Source organism: Bos indicus x Bos taurus, chromosome 17 (assembly GCF_003369695.1).
Source record: "Bos indicus x Bos taurus breed Angus x Brahman F1 hybrid chromosome 17, Bos_hybrid_MaternalHap_v2.0, whole genome shotgun sequence".
NCBI lineage: Eukaryota > Metazoa > Chordata > Mammalia > Artiodactyla > Bovidae > Bos > Bos indicus x Bos taurus.
The window spans coordinates 60,565,610-60,591,912 of NC_040092.1; the positions used below are offsets into that span (position 1 = coordinate 60,565,610).

The 26,303-nt window shown below is 46.6% G+C and overlaps 1 protein-coding gene across 1 annotated transcript; it reads left to right on the forward strand.

The window, feature by feature from the left end:
* The first annotated feature begins 602 nt into the window (after positions 1-602).
* REELD1 (reeler domain containing 1) lies at positions 603-16,792 on the forward strand. The gene is made up of 7 exons (XM_027567464.1): positions 603-808; positions 2,728-2,981; positions 5,603-5,825; positions 9,031-9,194; positions 12,695-13,040; positions 14,460-14,523; positions 15,352-16,792. Exons 1-7 carry the CDS (start codon positions 744-746, stop codon positions 15,955-15,957), a joined length of 1,722 nt encoding a protein of 573 aa, XP_027423265.1. The 5' UTR covers positions 603-743; the 3' UTR covers positions 15,958-16,792.
* Positions 16,793-26,303: the final 9,511 nt, after the last annotated feature.

The window sequence follows — 26,303 nt, forward strand, 5'->3', positions numbered from 1 at the left end:
AAAATACAGGTTTCCAGAACTCCCTCTTGTACAGTTCTATTCACAGGTCTGGAAAGAAACCTGGGGAATCTGTATCAGTGCTTCTCAAACTATGCTCATGTCAGAACCACCTCAGCCATAGATCGCTCAATTCCACCCCAGAGCTGCTTTTTCAGTGGGTCTGGAGTGAGGTCCAGGAACCTACACTTCCAGCAGGCTCCCAGGTGATGCTCTGGGAACCCCACATTGAGAACCACTGATCCACGGCTCTGCGCTGTTATCAAGGGTCTTGGTTGATTCTTGTTTGCGTGCGCCGGGGTGAATCCCAGCTTCAGTGCAATTGATGGGAAGGGAGTATGCTATGTGGGATTTCTTGGTCCAAACATTGCACTCTGATCATGGCCTCAACCCCATTTCCCCGGGACACCTTCTTCAGCCTATGTTGACTCAGAAGCAGAGATCTCTGAGGTTTGTTTGATTGGATCATTGTCCCCTAGGCAAGGGGCTCCTGCTGAGGATTTCAAAGGAAGTTGTGTGCAAAACCAGTCCCAGCTCTTTCCAGATCTTCACACAGGCTTGAGCAATGTTGACGTGGAAACTGTACCTGAGGATGCGTATGTGACCTTAGGGGAAAACCAATGCGATTAAGGCTGGATTTGGACTCCAAGGGACAGTTCCTGGGGACGCTGAGGATTAGCAGTAACAGCTGTTGTCCTGCCCATTCGAGGAGAAACTGAAGGGAGAAGAATGAACTTGTTTAAAGGATGTGTCTGTGCAGCTCTGGGAGGGGAAACTGTTCCATCAAGCCTCAAGGAAAATGTGTTCCTAGGTAAGTGGATGCTTTTCTGGTTCAGATAGACAAGGTGCTGATGGGCAAGACATTTTAAGATCAAAGGAGGAGAAGGATGAAGTGTATGGTTTTGGCCTTGATCTGAGGGACCTGGTACTCACCCTGCCTCCTCCATAATCTGTGTTTGGTCTGCCTCTGTGGGGACGAGACCACCTTCCGCCAACAACAGTCTCCTAGGGAGTTGTCTATGTAAAGCCTTGCTGTCTTTCAGAAGGGCCCCGAGTCCCCTCAGCTGAGAAGATGCTTTTACAGCTCCTTGTTCATCATTTTCCAATGTATCTGGAAATCTGTAGGAATGGCCCTTGGTGGTGCAGGGATTTTGACTCTTATTTCTTGTGGAGAACAAACCTAGCATAGAAAGGCATTGTCTTAAGGACTCTTAGGAAAATTCTAAGAAAGTCACCTTCTATACAGACCATACTCTAGGCCCCCTGTGTCTGCTCAGTGTAAAGGATGGTGATGCTGATGGTTTAAAGAAAGGATGGTAGGAGATGACACTTGATGATTTGGTTGTTTGGGTTACCTCCTAGTCTCCTGATTTCATAGCTAAACATTCCACTAAATGTGTACATTTTATTTTTACCTTTTAGAGCCAGCCTATTCAAGAGCAGAACTGTTGTTGCTTTGCATTGCTCCTTAGATCACAGTATTAAAAGAACTTTTATGTGCATAGAACTATAAAAACAAGCAGCTGTATTTTAAAAAATGCCTGCTAGCCCTGAATCTTTATTCAGAGAGCTTTTCATCTGTCTTACTTGCTATTCTTCACTTTAGTTTCATCTGTGAACTTCTTTGACAGTCAACTTTTAATTCTTTCTGTTGAAGGGCATTCATGGTATAAACAAAAATATTTACTCTATAAATGTTATTTTTGCCCCAATATTTCATTCTACTCCTGAGCTAATTTTGTGTGTGTGTGTGTGTGTGTTTCCTCACTATATTTAGCAAGGCATAAAATGGACGGGCTTGGGTATAACTTTTTTTGCTCATCTTCTCTGTGAAAAAGGAGTGAAATATCCAAAACTTGTCAATAGGAGAAAAGACAGGCGCTATCAAAGCATTGCAAATTTAACAATCTCCCTAAATAATTGATAGTTGGCAGAAGATTTGTAGCATTTAACTCTGTAATTTGCAATTAGAGAGAGAAGATGCTAAACCAAGCCACCATATGCCAGGCTGCCTGCCCATATTGGAACATCGGGAGTCTCACTTCAGCTATAATATATTACAGCTCACATTGTCCTTGGGTATCAGGCAGTTTGTAAGGAGTTCACGTTAGGATTCAAACATTTTCTGGTCTTATTTCTTTGATGTAATTAGCATAGCCTCTCTTTAAAAAGAGGCATTCTTACAAAAAAATTATAAGAAGAGAGTTTAAAAAAAAAGGGTTTAAAAATGAAGCACTTCCTCTAGTCTGGCACATACTTTTTTTCTTTTTTCTTGCAGTTTCCTTTTTTCACATTTAAACTTTAATTTAGTTGATTTTTTTTTTTAGTTAACAAGTTGCTCTAACTATATTTATTGGTCATTTCCACATTGATTTTTTAAATGCTATTTTAAAGAGATATTCTTTTTTTAAAGAATGAAGTATAATTGATTTACAGTGTTGTGTTAGTTTCGGGTATACAGCAGAATGATTCAGATACATGTATGTATTCTTATTCAGATTATTTTCCCTTATAGGTTATTACAAAAAGTTGAGTACAATTCCCTGTGTTATTGTAGTAGGCCCTTGTTGGTCATCTCTTTTCTATATAGTAATGTGGCACATCTTTTTTTGATCTTGAGCACTTGCAGTCTGGGAAGTGGGCACCAAAGGTGTCTCAGGGATAAAGGCAGTGTGGGATTCAGTCAGGTCAGGCACGGTCAGACAGACATCACCTCCTTTTCCTAAATAGCATCTGGATTGAAGCTGCTGTTCCCCGGGACGTGGGAGAGGGCAGGATGGGGGTGCCCGCCGCCCTCACAGGCTGGGCCTGTGCCGCCCTCTGCCTGGTGCCCGGCTCCTCCGCCTTTTCCCACGGGGCTGGCGCGGTGGCCTGTGCGGACATGCGACCCAAGCACATTCCAGCCCGGACTCAGAGCCCCGGGACCCACCACATCACCATCCTCACCGGGAGCTCCTCCTACTCAGCGGGTGCCACGGTTTCAGGTAGGTGTGGAAGAGGCTTTGAGAGACCCCCGACTCCCACCGGGAGCCCCAAGGTCCTAGTGACAAATTCCAAGTTGTGTTTGTCCAAAGCAGGAGTTTCCTGGGCTATAGTTTGGTTTAATCCTAAGAAGAAATTATGTACCCAAGAAAACATGAAATATTTATGGTCTTTTTTTTAGTTTATTTTTTTACTGAAGTATGGTTGATTTACAATGTGATATTAATTTATGCTGTACAGTAAAGTGACTCAGTTCTATATGTATACACATTCTTTTTAATATTCTTTTCCATTATGGTTTATCTCAGGCTACTGAATACAGCTCCCTGTGCTACATGGCAGGACCTGGTCGTTTATCCATTCCGTGTGTACTAGCTTGCACCTGCTAACCCCAACTCCCAGCCCAGCCCTCCTCTACCCGCCCTCCCTTGGCAGCCACAAGTCTGATCTCTACGTCTGTGAGTCTGTTTGACAGTTTCTTTCGTTCCCTCTTTTAGATTCTGCATATAAGTGATATCATATGGTATTTGTCTTTCTCTTTCTGACTTACTGCTGGAGAAGGGGTAGGCTACCCACTCTGGTATTTTTGGGCTTCCCTGTAGCTCAGGTCGGAGAAGGCAATGGCACCCCACTCCAGTACTCTTGCCCGGAAAATCCCATGGATGGAGGAGCCTGGTGGGCCGCAGTCCATGGGGTTGCTAAGAGTTGGACAAGACTCAGCAACTTCACTTTCACTTTTCACTTTCATGCATTGGAGAAGGAAATGGCAACCCACTCCAGTGTTCTTGCCTGGAGAATCCCAGGGACGGGGGAGACTGGTGGGCTGCCGTCTATGGGGTCGCACAGAGTCGGACACGACTGAAGTGACTTAGCAGCAGCAGCAGCAGTAGCAGCAGCAGCAGTAGGTCAGGTGGTAAAGAATCTGCCTGCAATGTGGGAGACCTAGGTTCGATCCCTGGGTTGGGAAGATCCCCTAGAGAAGGGAAAGGCTACCCACTCCAGTATTCTGGCCTGGAGAGTTCCATGGACTGTATAGATCATGGGGTCAGAAAAAAGTGACATGACTGAGCAACTTTCACTTTCACTTATTCAGTATGATGGTCTCTAGTTGCAGCCATAAATCATGATATACTTGCATCATTAAAATCACATAACAAACCTTTTATTGATATTAATCTTTATAGTAGAAGAGGGTACAAACAGCCTTATAAAATTTTTTTTCTTTATTGTAAGATATAAATATAGTTACCCTGAACAAACACCCCGTATCAAATATGTGTGAGAAACAGACTGTATACCTCCTTATTTAAAACTAAAGTTATTTGAGGGGTGAAAAGAGCATTTCCTGCTGTTTTAGTTCAGGTGCCTAGAAAAGCAGAGTGAGGACTTGTGTGCAGGTGGTTTATTTGGGAAATGACCCAAGAAGCACTGATGAAAAAGAGAGAATGGGTGAAAGGGGCGTGAAAGAGTGGGTTACTGCTGTGGGAAGTACACTGGGATCCAAGCCCATGATGGCCCTTTGAGAAACCACATGACACACGGTTCTGAATCGTCCCTCAGGAGGATGGAGGAAGGGTAGTCAGTGACTGAGGATCGTCCCCCAGGGGTCCCCTTCCCACCATCCCCCCCACCCCCCCCAACGCACATACACACACTTCAGAATCACTCCTGCTTACCTTGGGCCAAGCTCCCAAGGTGCCAGCTGGAAGAAAGCAGCAAAGAAAGTCACTGGTGTTGAAGATGGTAGCTCAGCGTAGCAGCACACCATCTATTTAGCCACAGGGAACTCAAGCACAGCAGAGCTGCTGGCTCCACTCTCTTTTGACGGATGCTGCCTCTTTAGATGGGAATTAGAGGTGATAAATGGAAATAAAATGGATTCTCTCTCTATGGTTTTGTCCAGTCACGTTGTTCTGTTGGTTAGTGTGGGGATTAAAAAAAACACATAAAATATTATCAAGGTACTCCCTCAAAGAGTTGCATGGTTTACAGTCCTAGCACTTCTGAATGAGTGTCCTAGTTTTTCTGTTGTGCTATCAATACTGGTTATACTTACATGTTTTGAAATTTCTTAATAAGATAGGTATAAAGTAGTGTCTCATTTATAGTTGTTTTAACCATTGTGATTGAGCCTGTTTTATTTTCTGTCTCTGTTGGTGATTTTCAGTTTGGTCATCTCTTTTGTTAATTCACTATAACTCTCTGTATAGTTGCCTGTTGTATCTTGCAGATATCTTTCTCCGTTTATCCCTTGTGTTCTGATTTCTTCTATGCTAAGAATTTTAAGAAATCATTTTTTTCCCATTATGGCTACTGAGGTTTGCTTAGAGAGACACTCCTAACTCCAATATTAAAAGCAAAAACCAAAAAAAAAAAAAAAAACCAGTAAAAAGCCAAACCATTGTTTCTAGTTCTTTCGTGTTTCGTTTTTACATGTCTTTGTTCCAAACAGAATTTATTTGGGGTGTGAAATAGCCCTTCAACCTTTTTTCCCCCTAATGAATTGTTTACTTTCTGGGCACTGGACTGGTTCTAAGCTTTTTGTTTTGAAAAATACTCATATGAAGTTCCCTAGTGCTGCTCCTTCCAGGATGTTGGCCTTGATGGACGTTTTCTGTTGCAGTGGCCGTGAGGAGCAGTCGTGATTTCATGGGCTTCCTACTCCAGGCCCGAAGAGTGTCTGATCATCAGATAGCTGGCACTTTTGTCTCCATTCCTCCTCATTCCAAACTGATAACTTGCTTTGAAGAGGCTGACACAGTCACCCACGCGGACAAGTCCCGGAAGAGAAACCTGTCGTTCGAGTGGCGGGCCCCTGCCCAGCCCGTGGGGAACATCAGGTTCTTGTAAGAGAGTTAAGTTCTGGGTCTTGGTAACTGAACTTCCACTATGAAGGGAGGGGACTTCACACACTTCCTTGGTTCCTGCCTCCCCCCCGACCCTGCCCTGCACCTTATAATAAGGACAGGGTCACTGGGACTGCCCTTACTAGAGAGTCTATATAGGTGATGAGTTTTTTAAAAAATTGCCCCCAACTCCATTCTGTGTGATTATTCATGGTCTAGGAGTGTGTGATGTCCCTTGTCCCCGGGCATAGATGCACCTTGGCCAGTCTCTCCAGAAAATTCTCACTAGGGGACAAAAGAGCTGTAGGTGGCAAAGTCCAGAGAGAGCCCAGAGACAGAGGCAGGCAGACAGTGGACACTTGCCGGGCCCGGGAGAACTGCTGACAGCTCTGTGCCGCAGCTTCTTGTCTATCACGTGGGTGTGATCATGACAACGCCCGCCTCATGGGCTTGTGTAAAGTCGAAGAGCCAGTGTGTGCCACGTGCGTGAACCAGTTCCTGGCAACCATCAGCTTTATACAAACAGCATCATTCCTCAATGGCATTGTCCTTACTGGCATTGTCCTTCTTTTCAAACATTCACAAGTACCAAGAAAGTGAATTTGTTTGGTTTGGTTTGGTTTTTAGGGAAGGGTTTGTGTCTCCGTGGTAAGGAATCGCTGCCAATGCAGAAGACACAGGTTCGATCCTTGGGTTGGGTAGATTCCTTGGAGGAGGAAATGGCGACCCACTCCAGTATTCTTGCCAAGAAAATCCCATGGACAGAGGAGCCTGACGGGCTGCAGTCCTTGGGGTCACAGTCCATGGTCAGACACGGCAGAGCACACACCGGCGGTGGTGGTTGTCCTCCTTAGGTTCTTTCCCCCACACCCTCATGTGCAGAAGAGGAGGACGTGCCCAAGGGTGGGGGCATCCAGACCCCAGGCTTCCCCTGCAGGCTGTCCCCTCGGCACTAGGGAATGTGAGCGATGAGGTGTGTGGCCCCCACACATCATGGTCCCTTTTCCATCTCTTCCTGGTGCCCTAACACAGCAAGCAGGACAAGCAAGGAGGAAAACACCCATGCCCTGATGACTCTGACCGCCTGGAAAGGCCAGAACCCACCTGATTGTTGGTGTAACTGGCCCCTGCCAGGACTTTGGTTCCAGTTCAAGGTGGTATATGAAACCCTTGGGTCTGTACAATTACTTGTATTTCTCAAAGCTCTTCCATTTCTAGTTTTTAAATTTTCTTTTTTTGCTTTTCATGTATTACTTTATTTTTTTAATTAATTTTTATTGGAGTATAGTTGCTTTACAATGTTGTGTTATTTTCTGCTCTATAGGAAACTGAATCAGCTACATGTATCAGTCAGTTCAGTTCGGTTCAGTCGCTCAGTCGTGTCCGACTCTTTGCGACCCCATGAATCACAGCACGCCAGGCCTCCCTGTCCATCACCAACTCCCGGAGTTCACTCAGACTCATGTCCATCGAGTCGGTGATGCTATCCAGCCATCACATCCTCTGTCGTCCCCTTCTCCTCCTGCCCCCAATCCCTCCCAGCATCAGAGTCTTTTCCAATAAGTCAACTCTTTGCATGAGGTGGCCAAAGTACTGGAGTTTCAGCTTTACATATATACATATGTATATTTTGGATTTTTGTCTCTTTTGCAGATTTTCTTCCCATTTAGGTGACCACAGAGCATGGAGTAGAGTTCCCTGTGCTGTACAGTAGGTTCTCATTAGTTCTCTATTTTATACACAGTACCAATAGTGTATACATGTCAATCCCAATCTTCCTCTGTTTTTAGACTTACCATAGTAGCTTCTCTGTGCAGCAGTGGAAGTAGATCAGAAGCCATGATCTCCACTGACAGGAAAAGGAGCTGCATCACTTATCAGATGCATCTCTGGGTCCTCACATGCCGTCACCCCAGGATCCTTCCCCACCGTAACATCAACATGTTGATGACCCTTTTACCTGCCCACTCTCTGGGTGACTTCAGCTAAATTCATCACATTTTTATGATTGTCTTCTGAATACTTACAGTGAGAAAAATGGTACTTGCCCCAAATCCCTGCTTTGGTGAAATTTGGGGAAGGATGAATAAGATCAAGTCGGTACAGATGGTTTTTACTGAAGAGAGGCATTATGTATTCAAAATATTGTTTAGACTATGAATGATTTATCTCTCATTTTCAATAGCATTTACAACCCCAATAGGATTATACCATTGTACAACAGAATTTTATAAAATTTTCAGTGAACAGTGTAATTCAATTCACGACACACCAGTAATGGTGAATGAGCACAGCTGAAGATGAAACCTTTGGAGTGGACAGTTCTCAGTCAGTTCAGTTCAGTCACTCAGTCATGTCCTACCTCTTTGTGACCTCATGGACTGCACCACGCCAGGCTTCCCTGTCTATCACCAACTCCCAGAATTTGCTCAAACTCATGGCCGTTGAGTCAGTGATGCCATCCAACCATCTCATCATCCTCTGATGTCCCCTTCTCCTCCTGCCTTCGATCTTTCCCAGCATCAGGGTCTTTTCCAATGAGTCAGTTCTTTGCATCAGGTGGCCACAGTATTGGAGTTTCAGCTTCAGCATCATTCCTTCCAATGAATATTCAGGACTGATTTCCTTTAGGATGGACTGCTTGGATCTCCTTGCAGTCCAAGGGACTCTCAAGAGTCTTCTCCAACACCACAGTTCACAAGCATCAATTCTTCAGTGCTCAGCTTTCTTTATAGTGCAACTCTCACATCCATACATGACTACTGGAAAAACCACAGCTTTGACTAGATGGACCTTTGTGGGCAAAATAATGTCTCAGCTTTTTAATATGCTGTCTAGGTTTGTTATAGGTTTTCTTCCAGGGAGCAAGCATCTTTTAATTTCAGTTCTAGACCGAAATTCTAGAAGTTCTAGAAGGGCAGTTCTAGAAGATACTTTTTAGTCAAAATGATTCTTAATGATTATATTTATTCAGGAGAGTAATTGATTTGTACCTGTTGTCTCCTATTTTAATTATTTGCTGCTGTTGAGCTTTTGTTTCTAAAAAGAATGAAGTCGCCCAAGGGAGTAACACGATCATGTACTTCTTTAACTTTATCATGTACTTCTTTAACTTTTCGTTCGTTCTCTCCTTTTTATTAGGATGGCCCGAGGTATGACTTAAGGAAGACCAAATCCTCCCATCACTCTGCTTTTTTTTCTGCAGTTTGTCTGTAGTCCAGTCATATTTCGTTTACTGGGTGAAGATCGAATCATCTGTCGTGTCTCAACAGACACACAGCAGAGCCCATTCCGACAGCCATGTGGAGCCTGGCTCACCAATGCCAGCCTCTGGGCAGACGCTGGAGAACGTGGAAGGAGCCATCCCAGGTACCGCTTCCCGCCGCACTCACCAGCCTGGTTGGCAGCGTTATTTTCACTGTGCCTTACTTTCACTTAAAAGTGACTCCTGCCAGTTTCCAGTTCCGGGGGCACAAGCTATAGACCGCTGTCTTGGGAGTGTCAACAGTTCCTGGGGACGTGATCGCACAGCTGTGGGTGGGGGCTGGGGGGATTGCTTGCAAGTTAAGGGTTCACAGCAATGAACACACTCTGTCCCGCTCAACCTCACAGATGAAGCTGGGCCCTGGAGCGCTGCACTTGAGCTGCAAAATCAAAAAATAGCAACACGCCTCCTCCCACCACCCCCCTCCACCTAATCAATTTCCACAGTATTTTACCCATTTTTCCTGGACCCCTGAGACTAAATGGGGAGCACCAGAAATAATCCTTTCTTTTTCTTTTTAAAATAAAAGCTCATCCAATTTTGATTGTTACTTTCTGAGGTAGGTAGATGGCTCTTTGCAGCTTGGGTTGGAGAACAGAATCAGGCTGTTGTAATGGCAATGGATTTTTTTCCAGGCTCACCACGTGACTTTAGATTCGATTGGCCCATGAACGTCTGAAAAAACAAATAAAGATAGACAATGAAAAAAAAACAAAACACCTAAGCAGCTAGAGAATGTCTGACCTACCTGAAGATTCCTGGTGAAATGGAACTTATTTTCATTATTTATTTCTAGTTAAGTGCTCTGAACAGGTGCCTTCATAAAGGCATCCAATCACTTGTACAGAGAGCCAAACTTTAAACCATTTGATCCCATCTTCCTGTATTCTTTCTTTTATTCCAGGCTAACATGATAAGGCCAGCACATGATTTGAATCCCTGACTTTGCTAGTCCAGCAGATCTAGGATCAGAGCCAACCCAGGGCCACCCTCTGCCTATGACCAAAACCTTTGTCTTCTCCCCACTGCCCGGCACAGCTCCTCCAACCTCTCTGCCTAGATGCTCCTAAAAGCAGAGAAAAGCTCTCAGGATCTGAGAGGGTGGCCTTAAGAAGACCTGCAAACCAACATGGGTTTGAAGTCTCCTGTATCACGTTATCAATCATGCAAATGTTGCATTTGGATCCCAAGCATGGGTGGGGATCCCTGGTGGCTCAGATGGTCAAGAATCTGCCTGCAGTGCAGGAGACCTGGGTTCAATCCCTGGCGCAGGAAGACCCCCTGGAGAAGGGAATGGCTACCCACTCCAGTATCCTTACATGGAGAATTCCATGGACAGAGGAGCTTGACGGGTTACAGTCCTTGGGGTCGCAGAGAGTCAGACATGACCGAGTGTTTGAAGATGAACAGGAGTGAAAGTGAGGCTTCAGGAAGACGGGTCCTGTTGATTCTGCAAAGTCTCTCTGATGGGCGACCCTGCTGGGCACCTTGTCCCCCAGGGCTGGCAGACTCCAGTCTGAGCAGCTGCAGGGTCAACACTTGATCAAGTTGCTCATACTCCTCCCTCTGCTCCTGCCTGTCATCCAACCCATTCCTCTACACAAATCCCAGTGCTTCCCAGAGGAAAAACATGTGTGTGTACACGCACATGCATTGGGAGAGGTGTCATTTAACAAATTGGAGTGAATTGCTTTAACTGTAAGAGGACTTCAGTAGGTAAATGGGAATGATGAGTTTTCCCATGGGAAAATAGCATATTGTATTTCTCAAACTAATTTTCCAACAGAGCTCTGGGACTCTTTAGGGTCCTATCTGACCCCACTGGGCATGACATACTTTTATGTCTCCATGTTTGCCTCCTGACATTTCCTTAGACGGAACTGCTCCTCCTGATGAACTGTTTACCTTCCAAGCGGCAGTTCCGATGTCTCCTTTGATCCTTTGTGAACCTCTGCCCCTTGCTTCTTGGTAGGCAAATGTAATTGCTTTCTTTAGCTCTGGTATTAAAGCTCTGACCACACTATAAGGTTGGGCAGGCAGGAGTCTGTCCTCCTAGGTTTTGAGTTCAGAAGCAACCGTTCACAACCTGCATCATCACTTCTGCATCCCCAGCACCCGGAACAAGGCCCAGCACGCAGTGGGTCTGCAGGAAGCATCTGAATGCATTCAGAGTTCAGGCAGGAGTTAAAAGGGTCATGATTTTTGCTAAATTCTGTGTGTCTGTGTACGCTTTCTTTATTTTTCACTTCAGTCTCCCTATTTTTGAGTAATAAAGGCGTAAGAACAAAGTGTCACAGTTTTTTGTTATCGTTGTTCAATGCAACCCAGTTAGAGCCCTGGCCACAGAAACTTCTGCCAGCACTCTCTTTGTGAACAGCGTGGTCGCCCTGCTGACCACCGTGGTGAGCACTTAGCGCACTTTGCATCTGAACCAGGCCCTGTGCTCCACGCACCTACATCAGTGATTGCACGGTCCTGCTCTCAGCAGTTCTACGCCCCACAGACTATTATTGGTCTCATTTTGCAAAGAAGAAACTGACACTCTGGAGGCCTCCGCCTGTACAGGGTATTCAGGAATTGGCAGAGTAAAGAGCTGAAGCCAGATGATGACTCCAAACCTGTGGCTGGCTGTTTGCTGCCCTGTTTCCGATGCTCTGGGCTGTCATGTCCGCTCATCACAGATGGGAGAGGAGACAGGGGAGGGCAGTGATCCCGCCTCTGTCCATAGCAGGGATCAGAGTCCCTGTCATCACGGGGGAAACTTTTAGCATTAATCCCATGGCAAGAAAGACCTAGAGCTTCAAAAAGAAATCTGGTTTTTGTAGGATCCCACCCTTTTTCTTAGCAAGAAGCAGTTTGGGGCAGAAGTAAGAAAACAGAGTGGTCACAGTGGTTTCTATTTTCTCTGGTTGGTGACTGTTAAGAATGCACAAGCCCAGGGACTTCCCTGATGGTCTAGGGGCTGACTCCAGGCTCCCAGTACTGGGGGTCTGGGTTTGACCCCTCGTCGGGGAACTAGATCCCACATACCGCAACTAAGTGTTTGAATGCTGCAACTAAGACCCGAAGCAGTTAAATAAATAAATCTTTTTTTTTTTTTTTAAAAAGGATGCACAAGCCCAGAAGGGCTAGGAGCTTACTCTTTAAGAAAAAAAACAAACAAACAAGAAAAGCTGGGTGCTTAGTCAGGGATTTCTATTGCTGCTTAGTCAGGGGTTTCTATTACTGAGCAGATGATCATTTTGTGAGTGCTAAGTCGCTTCAGTTGTGTCCAACTCTTTGTTACCCTGGACTGTAGCCCGCCAGGCTCCTCTGTCCATGGGATTCTCCAGGCAAGAACACTGGAGTGGATCGCCATGTCTTTCTCCAGGAGACCTTCTTGACCTGGGGATCGAAGCCCCATCTCTTACGTCTCCTGCATTGGCAGGCAGGTTCTTTACCACTAAGGCTATCTGGGATGCTCCAGACAATCTTTAATTGGTGCTTCTGAGTGGTTCACACTTGACGGTCTGTCCTCAGGCACCTCAAAGACTCGGGCATTCAGCCCATGGTCCTAGCTGTGTGCTAATCAACACAAGGATGATTTCTCCCTCTTTCTTTGCAGTGTCTCTGGGCCTCCACTTGGCTCCCAGTCTCCCCATCACCCTTCTTCAGCAGCGCACAGATGTCTCTGCTACAGCCGTAACTGGAGCTGGAGAAGAGGACAGTTTAGATCCTGTTCCCATCAGTGTTGGGGTGACAGAGTTCCTCGGGGCTGCAGAGACTCCATTCCAAGCATCTTCACACACAGCTGCTGTAGTCAGCGATGGCCATCACCCCAGCAGGGACAGCAGCCCAACCCTGGAACCATCCCTGGAACCATCCCTGGGTGTCCGGGGTCTGGAGAGGCTTGTGGCCCTCAGGGGCTTCTCCGCAGAGAGCTTCGCTTCCGGCTTCAGCACCTGCCACAGGTGATTGATCAGGGGGTAGGCCATTCGGGACAGGTGGTGGGGTGAAGCCAAACACAAGGGTGCCAAGGAAATGTAACCTTCCTGCTATCAGACAGAAAAAGATCTCAACCGTATTTGCTCTTAAGTGCATGAGAAGCACTCATTGCAGAAGGGCTGGGTAGGTAGATTATCTTGGGAAACTGCTGTTTTGGCTGAGGTCTCTGAGATGCTGCTATAAATAAAATATAAATGTAGGTTACATATTTAGATAAGTAAAATTATAAGTATATACTATATAAGGTATATAAATCAATACAAGGATTCAGTGGGTCTTTGCTGCCATCCTCACTCGCCTCCCTCTCCATTCCCTCTGCAGCCCCGGACTGCAAACTCCAGTATTTCCAAGAAATATAATGTTATCAGTATACACAACAGTGATAGGAAGCATAGCCTTTTGATTATCATACTAAGGGAATTAAGTCAGACAGAGGAAGACAAATATCATATGATATTGCTTATATGTGGAATCTAAAAAAACTGATATAAACAAACTTATTTACAAAACAGAAACAAATTCACAGACTTAGAAAATGAATTTATGGTTACCAGGGGTGAGGGGTGAGGAGAGGGACAGATTGGGAGATGGGGATTGACATGTACACACTGCTGTATTTAAAATAGATAACCAACAAGGACCTGTTGTATAGCACAGGGAATTCTACTCAATATTTTGTAATAATCTAAATGGGGAAAGAATTTGAAAAGGAATAGATAGGTGTATAACTGAATCACTTTGTTGCATACCTGAAGCTAACACAACATTGTTGATAGACTCTGTGTGCTGTGCTGTGGTTAATTGCTCAGTCATGTCTAACTCTTTGGGACCCCATGGACTGTAGCTTGCCAGGCTCCTGGGGATTCTCCAGGCAAGAATACTGGAGTGGATTGCCATGCCCTCTTCTGGGGGATCTTCCCAACCCAGAGATAGAACCCAGGTGTCCCACATTGCAGGTGGATTCTTTACGGTCTGAGTCAACAGGAATACTGGACCGAGTAGCCTATCCCTTCTCCAGGGGATCTTCCCGACCCAGGAATTGAACCGGAGTCTCCTGTATTGCAGGCGGATTCTTTACCAGCTGAGCTACCAGGGAAGCCTGTTAATGGACTCTACTCCAATACAAAATAAAAGTTAAAATAAACAAGTAAAGAAATTTCTAAAGGAAAAAACAAACAATAAAACATGGAGGCAAAGTAGGTAGGCAGGGAGAGAGATAAAATAAGATTAGTCATGAAGTGATAATTTTTGAACCTGGGTGGTACATATCTGGGGGTTCATTACATTATTCTACATTTTTATTCTGAAGATTTTTATAATAAAAGGTAAGGAAAAAACCCAAATACTCAGTGACTCCTTCTCGGCTTTTTTTCTCTTCCTTTTAGGACTCAGAATGATCCAAGCTTTGATTCACTGGAAACTTGTCTGCCCTCGGATAGGGATGAACAGGTAACAGCCACGCTGTACACAGGCAGTGGGTATGATATTTTTGATCCCAGAGTGGGAAGTTCCACACTAGGTGATCATAGCTATTAGACTAGTAACCAAAATCGGTGAGAAGGAGGCCAGGGTGTGATGTATACACAGCATTTTTTTCTCAATCAATACCAGCCTTTCCATTATCCACAGTGTCTCTGAAGTTATTGGCAATTACAGAAACTGGTGGTTTTCCCAATTACAGATCACTGGTGGTGATATGTTTTCCCACTTAGCTTTGGTTAATAATTCCTCTCTCCTCTTCCCCCACCATCTCCTTTATAACATTGGCCTCAAAATACCATGTATGGTCCCAGAGGTTAGATCAATGGGCAGTATAAAATATACATGGTCAATGATTTACTGTTTCTTTGAAGTCTTAAAAGGAACACAAAATAAAACATGGTATAATATCCTTACTCAAATTTATAGGAGCCTATAGCAAGCTTCAGTGGTCCTTTTTGCGGGGGTCTTAGCATCAAAAGACACACTCAGAGCTTTCAGCCGTTGGAGATGACGGTCACCTATATCGTCCTGGACCCTCTAATAGGACCTTGTGTTTATGGGACCTCCATGCTGTCTTGGGGGGGTTTCCATTAGTCTCCTTGTCCCCATCAATAACAAGTGCATATTTATCTGCTTGGATGTTTTCCTCTGAGCTCTTTTAAGAGCAGGCATGAGGCTGGGTTTTCAGCTGCTGCCTGGGGTTCTTTAAGGAAGTTGGGGTAGTTGCAAAGTTCAACAGCTGCTTGGAGGGAAGACTAGCTTCTTTGATTTTTCTTTTTCCCTTTGCTTTTCTAGGACAAGATGAAGGCCTCTAATAGGACAGTGATGAGGCCTCCTTCTTACACTGTCCATCTCCCCCATCCTCACCTCTGGTCCTCCAGGGCACTCACTGGACATGGGGCCGGGGCAGCCCAGCCAACTCCTGCCCTCCACACCTCTGCCACCTCCAGGCCCACCACTGCTGATGGCCAGTTAGAGGCATCAAGACCCTCTGCCAGCTTCCTGCCTCGGTCAAAGCACAAGGAGCGCGGAGTGGAGGAGGGCAATGGAGCGGCTGGGGTGGGGGACCCCAGGAAGACCAACCTAAGACCTGAGCTCGGGCAGGATGGAGCCAGGGCCCCATGGGGGATCCAGCTCAGGACTCCGCAGCTGGGTATCCTGCTCTGCCTCTTGGCCGTGCTGGGCATGGCCGTGGTTGTTGGCTTTCGTTACCTGCACGCCCAGTCTTGCCGCAGGCAGATGGAGGTGTCCTTTTGTGAGCCTGCCGGGGATGCGGTTGCCACGGTTGACGGTGGTGAGACCGTGCACGTCCGGAGAATTGGAGACAACAGTTTTGTTTTGGTCGAAGGGGAATGCAACTGGGTTGCTCCCTCTGTGGGCAGCAAGAAAACAGTCCTCTGAGAAAATCGTGGTCCCAGGCCTCTCTGGGTTCCCCCTGCATCCTGTAGAGAGTCTCAGCCAGAACAGACCTACTGAGAATAGTTGATGCGAACAGCGATTCACTGTGCACCCACCCCCCACCCCTGTCAGGGAGCAGTTAGTAGAGGAAGCAGCACAAGGACCGTTCTATCATCAGAGGGAATTCTTCCCCAGCTTTGTTGTCTTAACATCTGTAATTTAGCTGCCTTTTTTTTTCTTCTCGCAATTAGACGTTCTGTTTGAAGACTTAAACCCAACACAATGAATATTGTATAACCTGCTCATTAACTAGACTCCCGTGGCCGCCGAGCTTCCTCCGTTGCCTTAAGGAACCTGCAGAAATAGAACTTCTGTCCCTCCTCAGCGTTATCAGCCTCATCCCTCTAACTCTTTGAAAAAAATAGCAACGGCGGAGTTGTGTCTCCTTCAGCCCTCCCTTTGCCTCGCCAAGCCACCCCCCAGAGAAGTCTTGTTTTTCCAAACCAGAGTTCAAAGTTGGCTCTGATGTGGTCGACTGGGTGAGTGCAAAGGTATTTTGCCTTCCAGGAAACTCAGACATGTGGCAAATCTGCCATGGAAATTGGTCAAAGGCAAGGAAGATTTTAGAGAGTTTGATTGGCACATCTGTGGAGAAATGTACATGCAGCACGAGGCCTTAAACCCGAGAGAGGGGTAAGCAAACCTCCTTTTCAGGTGTAAATGGATCTGAGATCTCCCATCCATTTACACTTGATGAGAGACTAAGTAGCCCACCAACTAGCAGACTTCTTGCCTTTGCCAAAGGTCAGGCTGAAAAATAAATGATAATACCAGCACAGTTTTAAGAGCCTTTATCTGTTTAAGAAAGCATGATGGATGGAGACCATTGTGACTTTATGAAGATCACTTTGATTTAGCAAGAGTTCCATAGATACCAAATGGGTTCGAATAAAACTCTTGAATATGGTCACCTAATATAACACATGAGAATTAGCTGCCTTTTCAGAGGTAAACCTACTAGAGAGTCAAGGTCCATTTTAATGTGGAAACAAAAGCACTATAAATTTGGAAATGATATTTCCTGATTGAGTAGCTAAATTGTGTAGGTTGTGCCAAGAACTGTACATATATCCTCACATTGAGCTCCTAAAAGAACTTCATGAGGAATAAGTTCAGTAATTTGCCAAAGAGAAAGAGACATTCGTGACATTGCAACTCAATAACAACAACAAAAAAAATCAGGTGTGTAGGAAAGGGCTACTTCTGTTTCCAGCCTGTTAGCTCGCTGGGCATCAGCTCCAAGACTCCGTCCTCCCAGATTCTAGCGTAGACACATCTGTCCCTTGGCTTCAGGCAAGTACCTCAACGGGCACACAGAGACCTCGGAGCGTGTGCGTGTGCTAAGTTGCTCCATCCTGTCTGACTCTTTGCGACCCCATGGACTGTAGCTGGCCAGGCTCCTCTGTCCATGGGATTCTCCAGGCCAGAACAGTAGGGTGGGTAGCCATTCCCTTCTCCAGAAGATCTTCGCAACCCAGAAACTGAACCCTTGTCTCCTGCATTGCAGGCAGATTCTTTACTGTCAGAGCCACCAGGGAAGAGACCTAGATGATTGTGTTCATAAATGGAGGTATTCTAGAAATGCTGTGGAGAGAGACACCTGTACTGCACTCCTATGGGGACCACAGAAATCCATCCCACATACCCCACCCTCCCCAGAGATGCCCTCTCCCCAAGATTCAGACGAGACATCTCACTAGTGGGGAACTCCCATCTGGCCACGTCACATCAGACCTGGGTGCATCACATATACACTCCCTTCCAGATCTTTCCTGTCCAAGAGGATATCATCCTGTGGGAAAAGGCTGTTTTGCTTATCCCTTACTATGAAATGAACTACCCCTTAACTCAGTGCTTTGAAACTGCCTACTGCTGATGGTCTCATGTGGTGCTGGGGTTGCCTGGGCTCAGTTGGGCAGTTCTTCTGCTCGGCATGTGGTCCAATGGGCTGGAATATCCCAGGTGACTCACGCAGGGTGCTGGCAGTTCGTGCTGGCTGCCAGCTGGGCACTCACTGGGTCCATTGATGAATATGAGAAACAGTTTGCATCTCTGTTTTGTGGCTTCCTACTACCTGGTGGCTGGGTTCCCAGAGAGCGTGTCCCAGGCTGACAAAATCAGAAGCTGGGCTCTTGGAAGGCCTGGCCTGGGAAGTAACATGGTTGCACTCCTGTCGTGTTCTGGTGGTCACACAGCAGGTCACAGTGATTCACAGACCTCATTCTTCCAAGGGAAGGGCAACAGATTCCCACTTTTCAAAGAAAGAAGTGAAAAAAGGAGTTGAAGATGTGTTTAACTCACTGCACCGCCGATTAGACTGCTGACCTGCCACAGGGCTGGCATAGGAGGACAGTCTGCTCATCTCCAGGATATGCCGTGGGTCACCCTCCCATCAAAGCCTCAAAGGGGCTAAGGGAAGCGTCCAGGTTTTAGGATTCGTTTTTTGGCTGTGCCTTGAGGTTTGCAGGATCTTCGTTTCCTGAGCAGGTATTAAACCCAGGCCACCAGTGAAAGTGCAGAATCCTAACCGCTGGATTGCCAGGAATTCCCCAGGCTCTAGGGTTTAGGCACCTCTTCCCCTGGCTGGGAACCCCACGTCAGGCACACTAGTGAATGTGCACAAGAGCCAGCCAGGCCTCTGAGCCTCCGCTTCCTCGTCAGAGATCAATGGATCACAGAACGATTTACCTCTTCTGGCTGTTGTGAAGATTAAACACATGTTAAGTACTTAGCAGTCTCTAACTAATCGACTTGTTATTGTTATCAAGGTCATTCTGCAGCTGCAGCACTATCTTTAAATCTAGTCCATTTAAAGAAATCCTGTGGCCACCCAAACCAAGATCCAATCCATGACAACTCCTCCCGCTGCGGCCCCACTGCCCCAGCACAGCTGATGGTGGTACCACTTCTTTGGTTGTCATGGCAGCCACTGGCCACAGTTCCTGCGGGGGGTCAGACATTATTGCTGAGACATTCTGAGTAAACTCTTTTTTGGCAAAGGTGGCTGGAGTCTCCAGGCCTGAAGTCAGGACACATAAAACCCCTCTGTCACAGTGATCTTTAAGGTCCTCTAAGCCTGACTTCAGAGAAACCCTAGAGAGGAGCGAGTAGGAAGTGTTGACTTAACCTGAAGCTACTAACTAGAGCACAAAGCCCTGAGAAGTTAGGCAGAGGACTCCAATGCAGCATCTTAAAAAGAGCCGTTTTTGTTTTGTGGAAGCAGCTACAGAATTGTTCAGCCAACCACTTCTTGGAGGGGAAGGCGGTTTGGGGCTAAACACACATTTCAGGGATAATAACAGAAAAACAATTGCTGAAAACTCTATTTTAAACAAATGGTTTAACATCTATTGTGCTAATTTCATAATCACAGATCAGGAGTAGGGGTGGATCTTAACCTTTTTACATCCACAAACTATTTCTGATATCTCTAATTAATTTCTCCCCTTGGATACAATGATTTTGGAAAATCACAACTTAACGTTTAACCGTAGCCTGGCTGAGCTTGCTCACTGTCAAGGCTGTCTGGATTAATTTGCTGTTACAATGTTTGTTTTCTTTTTTAGAAAAATTCTAATTAACAACAACAAAAAAAATGGGTCAACAAGCCAGTAAATATTTAAACAAGTGTCACGTTTCATTTGAAAAGTTGTCTGAAAAGAGCTGGCAATTTATGAATAAATTATAGATAGCATACCCTCTTCCAGTCTTGGACTTCCGGTATTAAAAAGAGATCCCAGTCTTTCTGGAACGCAGGCTCTGTGATTTGACTTCACACCACTCCAAACTACCCCCCCTTCTAAAAATGGTGCGTGGCAAGGAATTTCTCCTATCCAAGTGAAATGAACTTGCATCCATTTGCTTTATTAAGCTTGAGAATTTCTCCCTGCTTTCAGGGAGCTATTCAGAACTCAGCTCCATCTGGCCTTTGCTATGCTATGCTATGCTAAGTCACTTCAGTCGTGTCCGACTCTGTGTGACCCCATAGACGGCAGCCCACCAGGCTCCCCCGTCCCTGGGATTCTCCAGGCAAGAACACTGGAGTGGGTTGCCATTTCCTTCTCCAATGCATGAAAGTGAAAAGAGAAAGTGAAGTCGCTCAGTCGTGTCCGACTCTTAGCGACCCCATGGACTGCAGCCTACCAGGCTCCTCTGTCCGTGGGAGTTTCCAGGCAAGAGTACTGGAGTGGGGTGCCATTGCCTTCTCTGGTTTGCAAAACCAGCCATAATCATCTCTGACTTAGAATGTCAGGAAGGCCTTGATGAAAAAAAGTAGGCTGATGTTTTTTGAGTTTGTTCTGTTCTGTTTTGGGGGTCACACCATGTGGCATTCGGGATCTTAGTTCCCCCACCAGGGATGGAGCCTGCGCTCCCTGCGTTGGAAGTGTGGAGTCTTAACTAGTGGACCGCCAGGGAAGCCCCTTTGTTCCGTTCTTTAAATGCAAAAACAAAATGAACATTTTGAGACTCTGCTCCTTTGAGCAGATGGGTGGAGTGGCCAAGACAACTGAAATCTGGGAAATGCTTTTTGGTTTCTGCATTTCACTTTTAAAACATAAATCCTTTTTTGCTGTGCTGTCTCTGCGTTCCCTAATGGCTCTCCATCTTACTCAGAATAAAACCTCTACAGCCGAACTGGGTTGACCAGGTACTATGAGACCTGGGACCACCTTCTTGCACATTCCCAGTTTTCAAGAATGGTCCAGGGATGCAGCACAGCCCCATCCACCTCCCTTGGCCGGGCGTCTCTTGTGGTTTGAAGCCCCGTTCCCTCCAGACATCCGCGGCCTTCAGCATCGTGCTCCCACATCCTCTCATGACCACTGTCCCCCTCCCCACTCTCTGCGCCCCTCCCTGCTTCCTAATATTGACATCACTTCTTACCTCCCAAGTGTATGCCTTCATTCACTTGTGTGTTTTCTGACTCTCCTCAACGAGGATGCTTCATAAAGGCAGAGAAAATTGCTCTGTTCCTTGTTATTTCCCCAGCACCTAGAATTGTTCGCAGTCTGCAGTAAGTCATCAATAACTAATGAGGGAGTGAAAATTTCAATGTCTGTATTACCGTCACCACTGGCTGGTCTAGACTGAACTTGAATGTGCTGCACCCTGGGCTCCTGCAGCCGCCTGAGTGTCAGGCAGTATGAATCTCCCTCCAAAGGTGCAGTACGAGTACCACTGTCCCCAGGTGAGGACCTTCTGTGTCTCAGAGCCACAGCTCGTGGAGTTCTTGGGAGGAGTTGAGAATGGACTTGACTTCTCCGTCTGGGCTGAACAGAAGGAAAGCTGAACAGTTTTCCAGATTCACCTGTGAGCACACTTAGTCTCTGTGGTCTGGCCCAGGGTTTCTCATCCTTCATGCCATCCACACTGGGGGTTGGATCATTCTTTTCTGTGGGGGACTGTCCCACGCATTGTACGGTATTGAGCAGCATCCTTGGTCTCTTACAGGGCTTCCCTGGTAGCTCAGCTGGGAAAGAATCTGCTTGCAATGCAGGAGACCCCAGTTCGGCTCCTGGGTTGGGAAGATCCCCTGGAGAAGGGAAAGGCTACCCACTCCAGTGTTCTGGCCTGGAGAATTCCATGGACTGTATAGTCCGTGGGGTTGCAAGGAGTTGGCCACGACCGAGTAAATTTCACTTTCACTTTTTGGTCTCGGTACTCTCTAGATGACAGTGGCACCCCCTGGTGTGACAACCAAAAACATTCCCAGACATTGCCAGATGTCACCTGTGCAGGGTGGAGTCGGGGTGGGTGGGTAGAGTCATTCGCAATGGAGAACCACTGGCCTAGCAACTAAGAGGTGTAAGGACAGGCCCTAAGATGAAGCTGCTGCTGCTGCTACTGCTGCTGCTGCTGCTGCTAAGTCGCTTCAGTCGTGTCTGACTCTGTGGGACCCCATAGACGGCAGCCCACGAGGCTCCCCCGTCCCTGGGATTCTCCAGGCAAGAACACTGGAGTGGGTTGCCATGTCCTTCTCCAATGCATGAAAGTGAAAAGTGAAAGTGAAGTTGCTCAGTCGTGTCCGACTCTTATCGACCCCATGGACTGCAGCCTACCAGGCTCCTCTGCCCATGGGATTTTCCAGGCAAGAGTACTGGAGTGGGGTGTCACTGCCTTCTCCGAGATGAAGCAGCCGCTCCTAAACCATTCCCACATTCAGCGACGGCATGGACAGCCTTGGGACAGAGAACTACAAGATGCAAAAATAGGAAATGGCTTTAAAGATCATCTGACTCACTGGGTTTAGATTTTTCCTTTTATTAGGTACAGCAATAAAAGCTGAATGCTGTAGTTGAAGTCTGTGTATATTTCCCTTTCCTCCTGTCCCGGCTCCTTCTCCCTCACCCTGGGGCACTGCCTCAGAAACTCAGGGCTCCAAGAAGCATGGACTGAAAGTATTAACAACACCCCCTCCATGCAGATGAGGACAGCCAGGCCTCTGAGCCATTAGAGACAAATAAGGGAGGGTCTAGGTGGTCCTTCGACTCCTGCCTTCCATCCTAATTTCCAACATACTTTTCTTTCCACCGCACTTGGCAGATCATTTATCTTCTTGGAGTATGTTGGGTGCTGTAAATATTTCAATAGATCCAGAGAGAGCCTGGAATCAAACAGAAAAACGGCCTAGAAAGATTAATCTACAGTTGCCGTTAGAACCAGAAGGATGACGGGACTTTGGAGACTGGCCACTGTGATGGGCCAGACCAAGCCATGACCTGTGACAGGGCCCGGCAGTGGGCCAGGGGATGAGATGTGCTGGAGGAGAAAGGACCAATGGACCCGGATGGGGGCATGCTGGCTGTCCCCGCCCACTACCCACCTAGGAGCCACCAGGTAAGACGTAGCTTTAATTTACAACCACCGTCTTGAACTCACTCCCTCCCTTCCTCTGGGTTCTGCATTTTCTGCCCTTCAAACAGCACCTGGAGACAATCTTCCCCCATCAGCCAGAGAGAGACGGTTTCTGCCAAGTGTTCTGTTAGTTACTTTGTGGAGGAAAGAAGCTGCCTGGAAATGCATTCCACTAGATATTAAAGAATGTATTTTCCTGATTTATAGTCAGGCTAGGCAGGGTTGTCTGAGAGGCAAGGAACCAATGGGGATATCCACTTGGACTTACGATTAATTATTATATATAAAGTGATGTTTTCCTATCAACCGACAGGCTAGAAAAAGAGACTACAGCTTGCCAGGTTAGCATCACGGGTCACAGATGTTGCCTCTGCATTTTCAGATTGTCTTATCCATTACAGACGGCATCTTCTCATTTAGAAACATAATTTGTTGTTATCGCAGATAAAAAAAAAAAAGCTGACATTTCACTTGCAAGCCAAAGATTAGCATCAAGGCACAGGACTGCATGTGAGAGTACATTAAGATGGGGCTGTGCTGTCCCTGAATCAAGGACACCAGCCTTGAGCCGACAGAGCTGTAGATGGCGGCTGACTTCTGATCTTTATTATGCAAATGTGCAGCCCCGCAGCCCCGAGAGCCAGGCTGTTTAACCTCATCAGGGGAAATGTCACTGATCATTTCGGGTTCCAAATGTAGCACAAGCATTAGTACTATTATGTTATGATTATTATTATTTGTAGGGCATGATGTAAGCCTGAGCCCTCTGATTAAGCTGAGTTTCTACTTACTCAGGCCCTCTGGGGTCGAAAACCAAAGTCTTCTTGATATTAAACAAATAAACAAATGTATTTCGTTCTCTCTCTTTAATGCTAGCGGAGGGGGTGCTTCCCAGGGCTGGTGTCCTCCAGGCATGAGGAAGATGGTGAGAGTTTCACAGTGTCTAATTTCCACCCCCCAGCTGCCACCTCTTCTCCTGTCTCCTCCAGGACTTCTGCGTCGGGGACAGAAGTGTTTAGAGAAGCTGGGGCAGGAGAGGGGGGCAGATGTAAGGCTGGAAAATGGTGAGGAGGATGGAAAAGAGAGAGAGATACTTACTGCATGAGATTAGAGAAGAAAGGGCCTAAGGAGGGGAAAAGATCCTTCAGCCCTGGGCATGAGTCCCTGCTATCTAACTGAGCCATAAAGCAAACCGAGAAGGCTCCCGGATCTAAGAGGTGGAGACAAAAAGAGCTTGGAATCAAGCAACAAAGAAAAGGAAGTCAGCAAGAAGGGGAAAAGTCAGAGGCAGCTGATCTGCTGCCCAGGGTGACAGAAGGCGAAGGCTATGCCTCTCTGAATCCAGATTTCGGGACCTGAACCAGCAAGGTCCTACTTTCAGAAGAAAAGACTCTTGATGCGGGAAACTAGGAAAGAGAAGAACAACACACAGCTATAGTGAAATTCTGGAGCAGAAAATACAGCCCGAGTGTGTTCCCAGCCTGGCGCTAGGGAAAAGGTCCGGCTTTAACAAGGAGCCCAGGAGGGAGGCTGGTTCACTGCACAAATGGAGGCTCTAGATGCTTCTCTGAAGACCCCGAGAGACTCTCCACCTAGCCCCGAATCCTTCAGGTGTAAACGCTGACATCAGGGTCTCAGTCCAATTAAATCAGACTTCTTAGGAGCGGGGTCCATGCCCTTATTGTTTAAAGCACTCTGGGTGACTCCATTGGGCCGCCAGGGCCGAGAACTGCTGCCTTAGATTCGGATGGACATAAACTCCACAAACTTTTGGGTGTTTATTTTCTGCTGTATCCTCTGGCATTTAGGATAGCGCCTGACAGAGAGAAGAAGTTGAATATAGATTTACTACAAAAAAGTGGGTGAAAAGAGGCATTTCTGTGCTAGAAACAAGTATGGGTTTCGCTGGTAGCTCCATAGTATAAAGAATCCACCTGCAATGAGGGAGGCACAGGTTCAATCCCTGGGTTGGCAAGATCCCCTGGAGAAGGACCCACTCCAGTATTCTTGCCTGAGAAATTTCATGGATAGAGGAGTCTGGCGGGCTAAAGTCCATGGAGTCACAAAAGAGTCAGACACGACTGAGCAATTAAACAATAACAATAACCACAGCTGTATATAAGTAGGTCATTCAGGGCACCGTGCAGAGGTGGTACCTCCCAGCCCTCCAAGAGCCCTGCTGTCAGGGGTACGTTTGTCCCTTGTTGTCCCAGCACAAGCAGACACACAGATGTTGCACCCTAGATGTGGGTTCTTTAGTTGACATGAGATCAACAACCCTCCCACCCAAGGAGTTGGTCCAGTTGTCTTCCTCTGTTCTCCTGGGAGTGCTGGTGTGACCACACGGCTTTCAGAGAAGGGGCTCAAACTGCCACCCCACCATCGGCTTGCAGCCCACTATGGGCCATCATCTTTCTCCACCAGCAACTGAGAAAGAGTCAAGGATCACTTCTGGTGGCCTTTTCTTCCTTACTGTTCCTGATCAGGGTCTGGTCCTAAAGAGTTTGACAGAAGTGTTGGGTGACCTTTCCCTGGAGTCAGGAGACCTGTACCTTTGGCTGCTGGATGAGAGGATCCTCACGAAGCGAAGCGAAGGAGGAGCCCTGCATGTGGACTTGGATCTGAGTTATTTGGTGGAGGAGTGTCTCAGCAGCCTGTCTGCGGGATGGAAGCCAAGGGACTCTGACATCAGCTGCCAGACTTGTGTACCACTGACAAGAGCTGCAGAAGCGACATGTTGGAGCAGTGTGTGGTCCTTCCGCTAATTCCTGAGAGTCCTTCAGCAGATGCTTCGAGAGAGTGGCGTTACTGTGAGCCCACTTCAGACCGTGCATGACGCCCTGTGAAACGTTTGGGCTGGGGGAGAGGTTAGGATCGCATTGTTTATCTCCCTGTTTCCACCAAGAAACAAGGCGTAGGAAAAGAAAGACAATATTGGGGAGCAAGATGGGCCTCTATTTCAAACTTGACGTCACTACTGATGAACCCTAAAACTTCTGGCAAGTCTTTTGACTCAGTTGTCATGTTTAAAAAATGAAGATGATGCAATTTACTGGACCGATTTATCGTGAGCAATAGATCTTAGGGCAATTATGAAATCCTCTATTTTTTGAATCCTATGCAATTATTATTCCAATATTGGGCTCTGAGCTCTTTGAAGGCTTAGACAGCATTATTTTTTTTTTCCTTTCCAGACTGAGTAGGTTTAATGGTGGACCCCAAAGGTATGTCCAAGTTGTAACCTCCAGAACCTGCAAAGGTGACTATGTGGAAAAATAATCTTTGCACATGTAATTGTGGATTTTGAGATGAGATCATCCTGGATTTAGGGTGGGCCCTGGCTTATTTGTTTGTGCTCAGTCACTCAGTCATGTCCAACTTTTCGTGACCCCATGGACTGTAGCCCGCCAGGCTCCTCTGTCCAAGGGATTTCC